Genomic DNA, 13,024 nt, shown 5'->3' with positions numbered 1-13,024 from the left:
ACTGGGAATGAAAGGGGAAAAAAAAAAAAAAAAAGCGAATCAAAAGCGAGTGAGAAAGCAATCGACTCGTATTAAAAGTCACAGGTAGTCGAACGAGCCATGCAAGAGCTAGTTTGTTTGAAATCAGCAAATCGAGTTTCCACTTGTCTGAGGTGCAGCTTTGGTGTGGAAGGGAGGTTATATTAGCATCAGCATAGAACAGCATACAACGACAGAGAGAGAGAGACACACACACACAGAGACACACACACAGACAGACGGGCATATCGACAACATGAAGGAAAACACTCCTGCAACACAAACAAAAACAGTCCATTTCAACAACCCGCTAATTTGGGGAGGACGACGCACTTGCTGGCGTTGCGTGCAGTGCAGTCAGCATGGTGACGAGGGATTTGTAGCCGCGCTTGTCGCCGCAGCGAAGCAGGTTGCCGGCGTCGCAGTTCAGCGGACTGTCCACCTCAGGATTGTCCAAAAGCACCAACAAGGCCAGACACAGTGTTCGCAGTGTCCAAGCGGGGCTCCACGCAGTCTTGAGAATATCCAGGCACACGTCGCCCGACTTTGACAGCAGAAGGAGCAAAAATGCACATTGGAGCAGTTGAGCGAGAAGTGAGTGAGTACGAAAATCACAAAATGCCTCATCCGACAGCCCGCAAGCAAATAGACGGTAAGTAAGCTTGTGCTAGGTATCTCACCTTCCAGTGAATATTCGGGTGGCAGATGCGCGTTGAGAACTTGACAGCGGGCGGTGTCATTGGGTACGTGTTTGGGACGCGAATCGAGACGTGGAAGACGCCGCCTGAAGGGGGGAAGAAAGTCAAAACAAAATCCCGAATATTCAATGCACGACAAGTCCAATGAATGAGGCATTGTGCAAGGTCAGAGTGCGGTGGGTATACGAGCATGTTTTCGAGTGAGCTTTCAATGTAGGTGGAAGCCGGAGCTCCGCTATGCCCACACACACGCCTTTCCCCAAACCGCCAATGCACCTGCAAGCGAATTGAGCACTTGCCTTGGTAGAGGGACGGCGCTGGTGGTCGCAGGACGGCCGTCCAGACGAGCAGGTTGTCTTCGCTCGAGCCGAGGTCAAACTCTGCAGCTGCATTGCGCTCAACCTCAGCGAGCTCGCGCATCAGCCGCTTCTGCACAGTCATCGACATGATTTGGATTTGCAAGATGATGGTTCTATTCGACGGCGACGAAGGAAGCGACGACGGAAGCGACGACGAGCAGGAAGAAGAGTGCGTTGGCGAGGGATGACAATAGAAAGCTCAGACAAAAGCTCAGACAAAAGCTCAGAAGTGAAAAACAGCAACAACAAAAATAGAAAAAAGAGTGAAGCAAAACCAACATGTCATTGCAAGTGATGCAGAGATCAACATCAGCGAATAGACACTGTGCGGACCAGTCAACTGCTGTACCAAGCAAGAAGCAGCCAAGGTGTTTGTTTGTTTGTGTGGGGGTTGATTTCGAGTCCACAATCTCATGCAATGTACATGTGAGCTCTACATTGACTGGACTAACATTGCATTGCATTGGCGCCAGTCAGTCCTCACTTCACTTCACTCAAGTTCCAAGCATACTCACTCACTCACTCACTCACTCACTCACTCACTCCAGCAAATCGCTTCTTCTTCTTCGTCTTCTTCTTCTTTTTGATTCTTTGCTTTTTTTTTTTGCTTTTGAAGCTGTGCTGCGCAATGGATGATGACAATGCGGACGAGGTCGATCTGCTCGAGATTGACGACGCGTTCGATGCAGCCGTCGTCCAGCTCAGTGCGACTAGCACAACAACACCACGGCATCATCATGCTGCTGCTGCTCTGAACACACATCCAGAGCCCGCTGCTGCTGCTGCTGCTGCTGCTGCAACTGAATCCGCATTCATCCACTTTCCCGCCAAAACCGCTTCAACGACTCCTATCGCTGCTACTGCGACTCCTACCACTGGCACAGCCGCCGCTCAGAGTGGAGCGCAGATGACTGCACGAGTGAACGCGAGATCAGACGCAGTGCCCATGCCAGAGCCGCAGCAGCAGCAGCGCCATGCTTGGAGCCAGCCAAGGCAGATGTTGCAAGCACCGAGCCAGCCCACCAGCAGCAGCAAGCCCGCGACCGCCGCCGCCACCAGTGCCAGTGCCAGTGCCAGTAGCGGCAACCACGCGAGTGCACACAATGCGGCTACTGCGATGGCGCCAATGCCATCCGCTGCTGCTTCTGTTGCTGCACCAAAGGCAGTCACAGTGAGGAGATTCCCAGGTCCTGCAGGCCAGTTGCCCCCGCTGGTAAGCAACCCTGAAGACAGTCATGGAGACGGAGATGGTACCGATCGCGTTTCATTGTTTCATAGACACTCATCGACGACGGTTTTGTCTGTTTTGGTGGAACTCGACACTTGGGCGCAGCGCAACAACCAGGTGCTGTCAGACGCAGTCGTCGTCTTGCGCTATCAGCATAGCAGCGACGCGTCAGAAGCCGGTGGAAATGGACCCGACCAGGCGGATCGCCGCTTGGGCCAAGCCGGAAAACCCGGCATCGAGCTCCCAAGCACACAAGCATTCACGCTCTCCCAAGCAATGCCTTCCTCGCAACAACTTGCTGCCGAGGACGACGAGTTTACTCGAGGGGCTTGGCAGACCATGCTCTGCGAGTCTGCCGAATCAGGTGAGAGTAACGGCGTGAGTTTGACCTTTGTGATCGATGGTTGCAAACTCATTCCGATTCCTCTGTTCTTGTTTTTGTTGCTTTCTTATCGCCCGCACTCAGCTTCTGAGTACTACGAGTTAACAGCAGACTTTAACTTGCAGTTTGCCAAACGGTTTGGTTACGATCACAAAATCCCCTTCCTAGTTGTCCTGCTTAAAAATTACAATCCGCTCGACGTAGATGCCAGCGTGACCCTCAAGGATCCCACAGGTACCAATATCGATGAAAGTGTTGCATGTGTCGGCCTTGTGTATGACAGCTGCTCACCCTATTTCATTCGTTAGGCGAAATGTCCGGCACAATTCACCACAAAGTTCTCGAAGAATTCGGCTCCTTGATAAGCGCTGGAGCGGTTTTGATATTAAAAGATGTAAGATCGAGTGTATTGAGTGTATTGGCATGCATTGGCGAGCAACAGTGCTCACGACACACACGCACGCTCCTTTTTGTCGTTTTAGGTATCGGTTTTTAGTCCAACGCCTCGAACACAACACTTGAACGTAACACTTAAGAATATTGTCCGGATATTCTGCTCGGAACGCGACTATCCATCGCAAGATGGCAAGGTGGGTTGAATGTTGTGCATGCCTGGACTTGTTGTTGTTTTGTGGGTTGCGTGCCTGACGTGACTCGCTTGGAGTAGAAACCACCGGGAAATGACAGATTTGTGGAGCCGGCAATATGGAATGGAATTCTACAAGGGTTGTTTGACGTTGCGCGAGCTGCAAAGGCAGAGCTGGAACGCACGGAAGCCGACCAGCAACGCCAACGACAAGAACGTGAACGGCAGCAGCTTCAGCAAGCGAGCCGGCAAAAACAACAGCAGCAGCAGCAGCAGCAGCAAAATGCTCAGCGTAAAGCAATAACACAACAAACAGGTGGTGCCCGAGAGGCGTCCGCATTGCACCAGCAGGCAGCGCGGCCATTCACTGCTCCGCATCCGCGTCCGACGGTGCCGCAGCCTCCATCTTCGCCAGCTCGCCCACCCCAGGCATCGCTCGTTCAGCAGCGCCCTGCACTTCCACAGCAGCAGCAGCAGCAGCAGCATCCTCAACCACCGCCACCAGCTGCAAACCCCGCTGTGCCTCACACTCCAACCACGCGCCCGTCCGGCCAATCCTCGCTGTTTGCCACAGCAGCCGCAGGGTCACCCGCTTCAGTACCAACGGGACCACATGTTCAACCTAGGTCGGCGTTTAGCACGGGAACCAGTGGGCAATCTTCGCTGATGGGAGCGGCTCAAGCATTGATGGCGGAAAGCCGAACGGATCATTCCACACCCGCGGCCCTTGCGCCTCTTCATCAAGCAGCACCTCGCCAAGCTTTGGTGCTCGACGACGAATTTGATCTGGCTGATGACGATCTTGACGATTCTGTGCTCGCTCTGGTGGATGTACCGGCTGGCAATGTTTCTTCCCACAATGGCGATACAACCGACCTGCGTCCTCGAGAAGAGTTGAAACGCTCGCGGCTCTCGTCGTGACATTGAGCGTGTGTTGGTTTGTGTGATTTTGTGCTGGCTTGAGGGTCGAGTGGGACTCTGCCAGAACAACTTGCCTGAATTCTTTGGGTTCCAGGTCTGTAATCTGTTGTGGATGTTTGTGTGTCTGTATCTGTATTTGGAGTGTCTTCCCTCATCGCTTTGTAAAAGTGAAGTCTATTGCTCTTAGATCTTGGTAGAGCGATCTCTGATCATACAGTAACTTATGATTTTTTTTTTGTTTGCTTGCTTTTTTTTGGCTCTGGATTGTCTTACGTGTGTGTACAGTGCATTGTGGCTTCACCCTCGTCGAAATTGGACGAGGCCGCTTTCCGCTCAGTCTACCTAATTCCAAGCCAATTCCAAGCCAATGGCTGCAGCATTGGTGGGACAGCACGCAGCAGGCGCGATCGCCCGACAGTTCTCGCTGCCCCTGCGCGGCGGACTGGGCACGGTCTACGGCAAAGCGTGGGGTCCTGTGACTGGGAAGCGAGTGCTCGGCGTGCACGGTGAGCGAATAAAACCAAGCAGAGAGCGGGAGCGGCGGCGAATTTTTGAAATTGTTCCCTTCTGCCGCGAACGCTGCGTGCTCGACATCCGAGACGGCAGAATCCGAAGCGCCGAGTCCTTCGGTGGCTTGATCCGATAATGGCTGAAGAAATTACAGAAATGGAGGAGCGCATGGATGGAAGGTTCGACCAGAGGAAACTCACCCTTGGTGGTAATAATTTGGGCAACTTGGATTTAGGGTGGATGGACAACGCGGGGACGTTTGATCGTCTGGCTCCGTATCTCCCATCAGGTGAGAGTGGCGTGCTTGCTCAGAAAGTTTGGTTTTGGCGGCCGTGACAATGTTCAGTCGTACACCAAGATTTGAAATTGTGAATGTCTGCTGCGCCACGGCAGACATTCAGCTGGTTGCGGTCGATCTCCCAGGCCACGGTCTTTCGTACCACAAGAAAGCCACCTACTTGATGGTCGATTACGTTCAGGACGTGAAACGCATCGTGGACGCGCTGGGTTGGACAAGGTTTACGTACATGGGTCACAGCAATGGTAACGACAATTGGCTGCAATTGGCCACCAGTGAACTGCTGAAGCTCAATGGGTAATTTTGTTTGCAACAATTGAAAAACAAAATACTCAGGTGCAGCAATTGGCGCCATGTTTGCGGGAACGTTCCCCGAAATGGTGGAGCGTTTGCTTTTGATCGAGGTAAATAGTTGCTGAACGCTTGTCGTTGGTGCCATGCATTTGACCCACCTCGTTGGTTGCTGATGCGCATCGGCAGGGTCTTGCGCCGTTCCCGGGCACCGATGAATCAGCACCAGAGCATTTGCGTGCCGGTATCGAGTCGAACGCTGCGCTGCTGGGAAAACCTGGAAAGCCGTATGACTCTGCCAGTGCTGCCATCGCAAAGTACGCTTGTAGACATCCTTCAGATTGAGCCTGATGTTTTATGGTCTGATGCATTCATGATGTGTCATGGTCTGATGCATTCATGAGTTTCGCAAGCTCCTGGATGGCTTTGTTGGTTGCTTGGGCGCTGCTTTGTGGCTGATCTCCTTGAAACCGATTTGCCAGAATGCGCGAAAACAACAAAGCTCTGACAGAAGAAGCCGTTCAATGCCTGGCTGCTCGTGGAATGACAACCAATAGCGACGGAACGACCAAATTCAATCACGACCCATTCCTTCGCGCCAATTCTCTTCAGCGAATCAACGTGAAGCAGTTCCATGCGTTTTTGGGCCGCGTTGTTGCTCCGACCATGATCATTCGGTGAGTCACCTCTGGCGCCTCGTTGTGAACAACATGACGAGATTGTCTGATCACTCGACTCTGGTCTTGCCTCCAATCCAGAGCCAAAGGCGGATGGCCGTTCCCTGTCGACTACTTCCAGGGCTGCGTGGATGTGCTTTCCAAAAGCACGAGCGATTTCGAATTCGTGGACGTGGAAGGTGACCATCATGTGCATCTGACAAACCCCCAAAATGTAGCTGCCGCTGCGCACCGCTTCCTGGAGAAATCCTCCGTCGGGGCAGGAACGCAAACCGCCAGCATGCTGTAACCCGGCCAATTCGTGGGTAAAAAAACAGGACAGAGCATGTCGTTTCGTTGCCCCTTTTGACTGGAGAATTGAAATGTGTCTCATTGCAAATCAAACGAGCCAACAAAATCAAACAAACATGACTCTCATTGGTTGCTTTTCAGACAATGGCTCAATCGCTGTCATCGTCGACAACAACCGCCGAGGACTTTTTGCGCGGTTTGCTCGCTGCAGGCTCGTCGTCCGTTTTCTCAGTCTTCTTCTTCTTCTTCTTGGCGGTGCCGTCCGCCGATTTCGTGCTTTTGGTCGATTTCGCCGGCGCCTCATCGTCTGCAGCCTGCTGCAGATCAAAGTATGTGTGACAAAGGCCAAACGAAAAATGATCAGCATACCTCTCTCAATCCAAATTCAAATGGAATTGCAACCCCAATTATATCAACTCTGCGCGACAAAAACCCTAACCTTCACAACAGACTTCTTCTTGCGCGGCTTCTTCTCTTCATCACTGTCATTGTCAACAGGAGCCGTCTTGACCTTGGCTGCTTTCTTCTTCTTCTTCTTCACCTCAGCGTCACTGTCGTCGTCATCGCTGTCGGCTTCAGCAGGCTTGCTGGACGCCGCCTTTTTTTTCTTCGGACTGTCGTCTGACGCCTTGGATGACGCTGGAGGTGCGGCAGAGGCGACCACACGATGCGTCGGGACGGGCGTGATGAGAATTTGGCCATTGGGGTTGCTGCTATACGCGGCAGCCTGTGCGACAACGTCGCCGATATCGAGATCAAACGGATCGTCGACAAGGGCGGCGGCTGCCTTCTTTGCCTTTTGCTTGGCTGCAGGCGAGTCGCTATCGCTGTCGCTGCTGCTGGAATCCTTTCGGGCTTTCTTCGAGGCTTTGCCTTTGGTGACAACTGGCGGTGCGTCGTCGTCATCCGAATAGAACGACGAGGTGGTCTTCTTGACCACAGGTTGCTTGACCACAGCCTTGACCTTGGCCTTGACGAGAGGATTTGGCTTGTCGTCATCCGAGTCGGAATCATCGGACGGCGGCGCATTCTTGTCACGAATGATGAGCTTTGGCAGATCGAACGTCAGCGGGAGGGCTTGGACGCTCGGACTGCTGCTGACGGGGGCCGCGAGCGCTGCGCTTGCAGCCTTGACCTGGGGTGACGAAGGTGTGGCTTGCTTTGCTGGCGGCGGCGGCGCTGGACGAGGTGCATCGTCATCGTCATCGTCAAAGTCGTGTGCACTCACAAAGTCGGGCTGCCGCGGCCCGGTCGACATCTGGGCTTTGGCGACTGGTGCCACAGGAGCGGCCTTGGCAACAACAACAACCTCTGGCTCGGAATCGGTCGACTCTTCGGTAATGATTGGTCGACCCTTCTTGCCCGCAGCCTTTTTGCCTCCAGCTGCGGCCTTCTTCTTCAGTGTGACGGCGGCCGCGGGTAAGTCATCATCGTCGTCATCGCTGGCCGCAGCAACCGAGGTGCTCGACGCGGCGGCGGGCGCTGGGTTGTCGTCCGAGTCAGAATCAGCAGGCTGCTGCTGGACCTTGCCGGCGGGCTTTTTGGCAGGCGTGCCGTCAGCATCGCTGTCAGAGAGATCTTGGTCCTTGGCAACCACAGACTTTTTCTTTTTGCGATTGGTAATGGCCGCGGCCGGGAGATCGTCGTCATCAGAGTCGTCGGCGCGAGGCGCTGCGTTCGCAACGGGTGCAGCTGCTGCTGGTGCCGCTGCAGCAGCCTGCTGTTTGTTGCGACCAAACATGGAGAGAATACCGCCGCTGGTCGCGGTCTTCTTTTGGTCGTCGTCTCCAAAGAATGCGTCATCCAGATCTTCAGACGGGACGAATTCGTTGGCGTCGGTGATTTTCTGTTCGACTTTTGGAGCGGGCTTGGACTGAGGCTGCGATTGAGCTTTGCCTGCGACTCCTGGGCTTGACGGCGCACTGGACTCGTCTGACTCTGAAGAGCACAATTCAAAAGTGAAGAAAAATCAGAAACAAAAGTGGGTTTCTCAACGCGCTCTCAAAGGACAGCAACATGAGATGACGGTACCTGTTGGTCGACGCGAGAGTAGCTTGGCAAAGGATGCCAAACCAAATCGTCCTTTCCCAGCTTCTGGCGGTGCAGGAGGCTGTGTGCTCGCGGGTGGAGCGGCTTGAGGCTCAGCTGGCTTGGCAGCAACTGGAGCAACGTCTTGCACGCTCGATTGCTTTCGGACTGGGGCGCTGACAGGCTCTGTTCGTGGAGCTGCGGGTGCAGTAGCGACTGGTGCAGTCGCGTTGGCTGGTGGAATGACCTCAGCAGCAGGTGCTGAGCGCTTGCGATCAATCTTTTTGAGGAATCTGCGAGCACAAGGCAAGAAGGCATGTTAGATTCCCTTTTGGTGGTGGTGGTGGTGGTGGTGGTGGTGGTGGTGGTGGTGGTGGTGGTGGTGGTGGTGGTGGTGGTGGTGGTGGTGGTGGTGGTGGTGGTGGTGGTGGTGGTGGTGGTGGTGGTGCACTGCATGCATGACTCACCGGTCGTAAAAGTAGTCTTCAGACGAGCTCATTCGAGCCAAGTCGCCGAGCGCCCCTGAATATTCGTTGCGATTGTCAGCAAGCCTGCGCTCGAGCGTTTCGCGCTGCAACAAACAAACAAAAAAAAGCGAGTCAAACCAAGAATCGGGGATGAGTATACCATGTCAGGAACAGCTGCACACTGTCGCCCAGTTACCTGCAACTGAAGGTAGGGCAAATTCATGAACGAGTGCGCAAAACGCAAACCAAATCCGTTGACCATGCTGGACTCGGCGAAAAGCACAACGCGCTCTTCCTCCTCGTTCAACTGCTCAATCCAGCTTTGGACCTCCTGAGCATCGACAAATTTGCCGCGGAACGAGGCTGCCAGCTTTGGGAAACGGCGGGGCTCGCCATCAACTGGAGGCGTGTCGACGAGCGGCATGCCAGCCTCTGCCTCTGCGATTGCCATCTTGTCGCGCATGTTTCCGAGCACGAGCACGGGGATTTGCTTGGGGACGTTGGCGAGCTCACGTCGAACATAGTCGTACGTCCACTTTTTGGTCACGTCCATGCAAAAAATGACGCCGTGGCAACCGCGGTAGACGTCCACTGCGCGGGCGTCTTTCGGGTCGGAACCAGCAGCAGCAGCAGCAGCAGCAGCAGCAGCAGCAGCAGCAGCAGCAGTCGCATCCTTGTCTGTCGCTGGATCGGCTGAAGCACCAGCGTCGCCGCTCGGACCGCCTGCAAATTTGAGTTTGGCGCCTTGCTGGAGTCTGGCAGCCTCTGCCTGTGAGACCTGTGCGCGATCCACGACGTCCCAGACCTCGACGTCGATGGGATCTGGCAGCAGCTTGGAGTTCCACTGAATGGAGGAGACCTGGACAGGGGGAGTGCAAGTTGAGAATGAAGAGAGAATGAGTGAGATTTGAGATTCTGAGACTCTGAGACTCTGAGACTCTGAGACTTTGGACTGAGGAGCTCTGAGCTTTGGTTGAGCTTGTCGCTCTCACCTGGATCTGCGCCGTCTCAGTGTACTCGGGATCGAAGGGCTGCCCCTGCAGGCGCTTGAAGAGGGTCGACTTGCCCGTGCAGCGATCGCCGCGGATGGCGAGCTTGAGGCTGAGCGTGGGTCCTGCGCGCGGTCCGCCAGCCGGGCGCTGAGTAGTAGCGGGGCGGCAGCGGCAGCAGCAGCAGCAGCAGCAGCAGCAGCAGCAGCAGCAGCAGAAAGAGAGAAGAAACAAGGGAGAGAAAGGGGAGAGAAGGAGCGCTTAGTGAGCATGCATCAGTATCGCTAAGGGCATAAAACGCAAAATCAAGGCCATACTCGCGCGTTTGCCTGGTCAGTTTGAGCTCTGCTTTGCTCGTTTCCCATTCTGTTGACAAATAGTGACTGACAACGAAACGTGTTGCTTCGGCTGTCATTCATTCTAATAGTTTCATAATAGTTTCAGCGTGAGGCTGTCAACGAGGTTGGGGGGGGGGGAAAAGCGGCCAGTGCTGCAACAACAGATCACTCGCCAACCGAGACGTTGGAGTTTCAGCGTCCATGTGCAAGCTCTGAGTATTGTGTGATTTCTCAGCACGGCCACACCCTCAGCTTGCCAAACCCCCCTCAATCAAAACTCTCAGTCCTTTTGTTTGTGTTTTTGTTTCAATCTCGAAACCGTCACTCAAACGTTCAACACAATAACGCAATAACGCAATGTCTGCGACGCCCGTGCCTCAGCTGGGCGATTTCAAGGCGTACATTGCGTCGATCGACACGTTCATCCTGGACTGCGACGGTGAGGGTTGAAGGCACTTGGGGTTTTGCAGTGTGATCTGAGTTTTCGTGGTCCATGATTACTGACCGTCCGCGCGGTGTTACTGCAACGTGCACATTCACAGGAGTCATCTGGCAGGCGGACAAGCTGATTCCCGGTGTCAAGGAGACGCTGCAGGCGCTCAAGCAAGCGGTAGGTCAATCCATCACTCATAACTGAACAATGCATTGTGGCACTCGAGAACAAGGGCGCGATCCCACAGTCCAGAGACTGCTTCAGAGACCGATTCAGACACTCGGCCATCAAAGTTTGTCCCGACCACGGACTCGTGGTGCTGGGTTCTGGGGTTGCTGGAGCGGCCGTTCGTCGCCATGCTCAACAACTCGATTGCTCACGCATGGTCACGCTGGACAGGGAAAACGCGTCGTCTTCCTCACGAATAACAGCTCCAAGTCGAGAGCCATGTATGTGGCCAAATTCACAAGCTTGGGTCTGGATGTCTCAGTGGTAAGCTCACGCAGAGTTTCATAACTCGTCGCCCAAGTCCTCGTCGTTCATCTATCTGGCATTCAGGGGCTTTGTCGATGCCTCAAAACACAAGCTACATACCCGTTGTCGGTTTGGTGGTATGATGTCTGGTTGACCCAATTCAGCTCACTTGGCAAATGCAATGGACAGAATGACATTTTCGGCTCGTCCTTCGCAGCGGCAGACTACCTGCGTCAAATCAAATTTGACAAAAAGGCTTACGTGCTTGGTGCTCAAGGTTTGCTTGATGAATTGACGAGCGTGGGCGTTCAGTATGTCGGAGGTTACAAGGTACCAACGAAACGCCTTCCCTCCTCTCCCTCCCCCCCCGCATTGAACTGCCCAATCTTATTACGATGAGCATCCATGTTTTGACCATCTAGGAGGACACTGTCAATCCATGGACCTCTATTGACCAAGGCTACGTGGAAGACAATCCTGAGGTAGGCAAAAGCATCAAAAGCATGCCTGAAGTTGTATCTTGTGCGTGTTTGGCAAGTGACCAAACCCTCACCCCCCTTTTTGGCCTGCTTGGTGGATGTGTGTCCATTGGCATTTAGATTGGCGCTGTGGTGGTTGGATTTGACCCCGCCATCAATTACTTCAAGCTGGCGAGAGCGTACACTTACATCCAACAGCCTGGGTGCCTCTTCATTGCCACGAATCATGACTCGACGTTTCCTGCCAAGGGAGGCCGTCTACTTCCAGGTATTGTCGTTTTTTTACGCTGCTGCTCAGTCAGTCTTTGCTGGCAGTGTGTGGTCGAGGGCGAGTCGGCGAGCTCAATCTTCCCTGCTTGATGTTTGTCTGTCTGTTTTGCGATCGGGGGATTCTTTTCGCAGGAACGGGCACAATCGTCTCGGCTCTTGAAGTCGCCCATGGGTCAAACGCGCTTGTGATGGGCAAGCCCAGTCACTTTATGCTGGATTGTGTTAAGACTGCGTATGTGTGCTGATTCAAAACGAGCTTCCCGATATACCTGCTCGCTCACAAGAGATGTCTTCCTTGGTCACTCGCAGAATCGGATATGACCCTGCAAGGACGGTGATGGTCGGTGACCGGTACAAGCATCCTTTTTGTTTTTTTGGAATAATGTGTCGATTTTGCTACATTTTGCTCACGTCTAACAATCCTTCGCTGCTGCATGCATGTTGTAGTCTCGATACAGATATTCAATTTGGTCTCAATGGAAACTTGCACACATTGCTCGTCCTGACGGGTACGTCAAAAAACAAAATTGTTATTTTGGTTGAATGTTGTGTGCTTGCAGAGTTTCGTTCCGGTCTTAATCTCTCGATCGACCAACCGCAGGCGTGACATCCCTCGAAACGCTGCAGTCCACCAGCAACGCGATTCGACCAGAGTTTTACACCCCGAGCTTTGCGGATTTGCACGCTGGCCTCCGAGGCGACTAGGCTCAAGTGCCCCAGCTCTGCCATTCCACTCCGTAACAAGGACGAATTGAATCTATTGATGTGACGATTACATGCGATGCGATGCGAGGGTGGGGCACATCGCTCGTGACTATTTGCTGAAGAGTAAACTTGGATCTTCCTTTTTTTTTTTGTTTGTTGTTTGTTTGTTGTTGTTGTTGTTGTTGTTGTTGTTGTTGTGGTTGTTGCCGCAACTGCAGCTGGTGTTCGCCAGAATACACAAATTCCTCACTAGCGACCTCGACCGATGCTATTGTTGACGATGAATGGGCGCAACTGCAGCTGGTGTTCGCCAGAATACACAAATTCCTCACTAGCGACCTCGACCGATGCTATTGTTGACAATGAATGGGCGCTAATTTGCACGGCACGATCATGAAGCGTCGTTTGGGAAAAAAAAAAAAAAAATGAAGCCGCGACCTTCTCGGAAACCTCGCCTCCGGTTTTTTTCTTTTCTCTCAAAGCATTTCTCAATTTTATCTTGTTTCGTGATTGAAACAATGCATTGCAATTGAACGCCACTTTGCGCATGCGAAATATATTTACGTCATGTTGTGTTGGTGT

General features: G+C 53.3%; 5 protein-coding genes across 6 annotated transcripts; 3 read left to right on the top strand and 2 right to left on the bottom strand.

The window, feature by feature from the left end:
• Positions 1-162: 162 nt before the first annotated feature.
• On the bottom strand, positions 163-1,329 carry CAOG_02013 (ubiquitin-conjugating enzyme). Its single transcript, XM_004348713.2, has 3 exons — positions 1,016-1,329; positions 699-802; positions 163-562 (listed from the first exon to the last, which is right to left on the bottom strand). Exons 1-3 carry the CDS (start codon positions 1,161-1,163, stop codon positions 329-331), a joined length of 486 nt encoding a protein of 161 aa, XP_004348763.2. The 5' UTR covers positions 1,164-1,329; the 3' UTR covers positions 163-328.
• Positions 1,330-1,656: 327 nt separating this feature from the next.
• On the top strand, positions 1,657-4,247 carry CAOG_02012 (hypothetical protein). Its single transcript, XM_004348712.2, has 6 exons — positions 1,657-2,288; positions 2,409-2,667; positions 2,770-2,919; positions 2,994-3,079; positions 3,168-3,275; positions 3,353-4,247. The coding sequence occupies exons 1-6, from the start codon at positions 1,704-1,706 to the stop codon at positions 4,190-4,192; spliced, it is 2,028 nt and encodes a 675-aa protein (XP_004348762.1). The 5' UTR covers positions 1,657-1,703; the 3' UTR covers positions 4,193-4,247.
• A 225-nt stretch (positions 4,248-4,472) lies between these two features.
• On the top strand, positions 4,473-6,872 carry CAOG_02011. Of its 2 annotated transcripts, XM_011271849.1 has the most exons (8): positions 4,473-4,698; positions 4,938-4,991; positions 5,096-5,245; positions 5,337-5,404; positions 5,481-5,608; positions 5,774-5,968; positions 6,050-6,273; positions 6,401-6,872. In XM_011271849.1, exons 1-7 carry the CDS (start codon positions 4,560-4,562, stop codon positions 6,255-6,257), a joined length of 942 nt encoding a protein of 313 aa, XP_011270151.1. In that variant the 5' UTR covers positions 4,473-4,559; the 3' UTR covers positions 6,258-6,273; positions 6,401-6,872. The 2 variants fall into 2 exon arrangements, with proteins under 2 accessions (XP_011270151.1, XP_004348761.1); XM_004348711.2 differs by having other exon boundaries at positions 6,050-6,872.
• CAOG_02010 (hypothetical protein) lies at positions 6,319-10,135 on the bottom strand. Its single transcript, XM_004348710.2, has 7 exons — positions 10,061-10,135; positions 9,747-9,893; positions 8,951-9,613; positions 8,755-8,858; positions 8,291-8,580; positions 6,699-8,197; positions 6,319-6,576 (listed from the first exon to the last, which is right to left on the bottom strand). Exons 1-7 carry the CDS (start codon positions 10,106-10,108, stop codon positions 6,409-6,411), a joined length of 2,919 nt encoding a protein of 972 aa, XP_004348760.1. The 5' UTR covers positions 10,109-10,135; the 3' UTR covers positions 6,319-6,408.
• CAOG_02009 (hypothetical protein) lies at positions 9,915-12,633 on the top strand. Its single transcript, XM_004348709.2, has 11 exons — positions 9,915-10,075; positions 10,171-10,520; positions 10,624-10,691; positions 10,914-11,006; positions 11,178-11,318; positions 11,411-11,470; positions 11,588-11,735; positions 11,870-11,969; positions 12,047-12,088; positions 12,185-12,246; positions 12,339-12,633. The coding sequence occupies exons 2-11, from the start codon at positions 10,439-10,441 to the stop codon at positions 12,440-12,442; spliced, it is 900 nt and encodes a 299-aa protein (XP_004348759.1). The 5' UTR covers positions 9,915-10,075; positions 10,171-10,438; the 3' UTR covers positions 12,443-12,633.
• The last annotated feature ends 391 nt before the right edge of the window (positions 12,634-13,024 follow it).

The sequence above is a fragment of the Capsaspora owczarzaki genome (assembly GCF_000151315.2).
Source record: "Capsaspora owczarzaki ATCC 30864 unplaced genomic scaffold supercont2.3, whole genome shotgun sequence".
Lineage (NCBI taxonomy): Eukaryota > Filasterea > Ministeriida > Capsasporidae > Capsaspora > Capsaspora owczarzaki.
The sequence above is the reverse complement of the archived record's forward strand: the minus strand, read 5'-3'. Positions and strand labels throughout refer to the sequence as shown.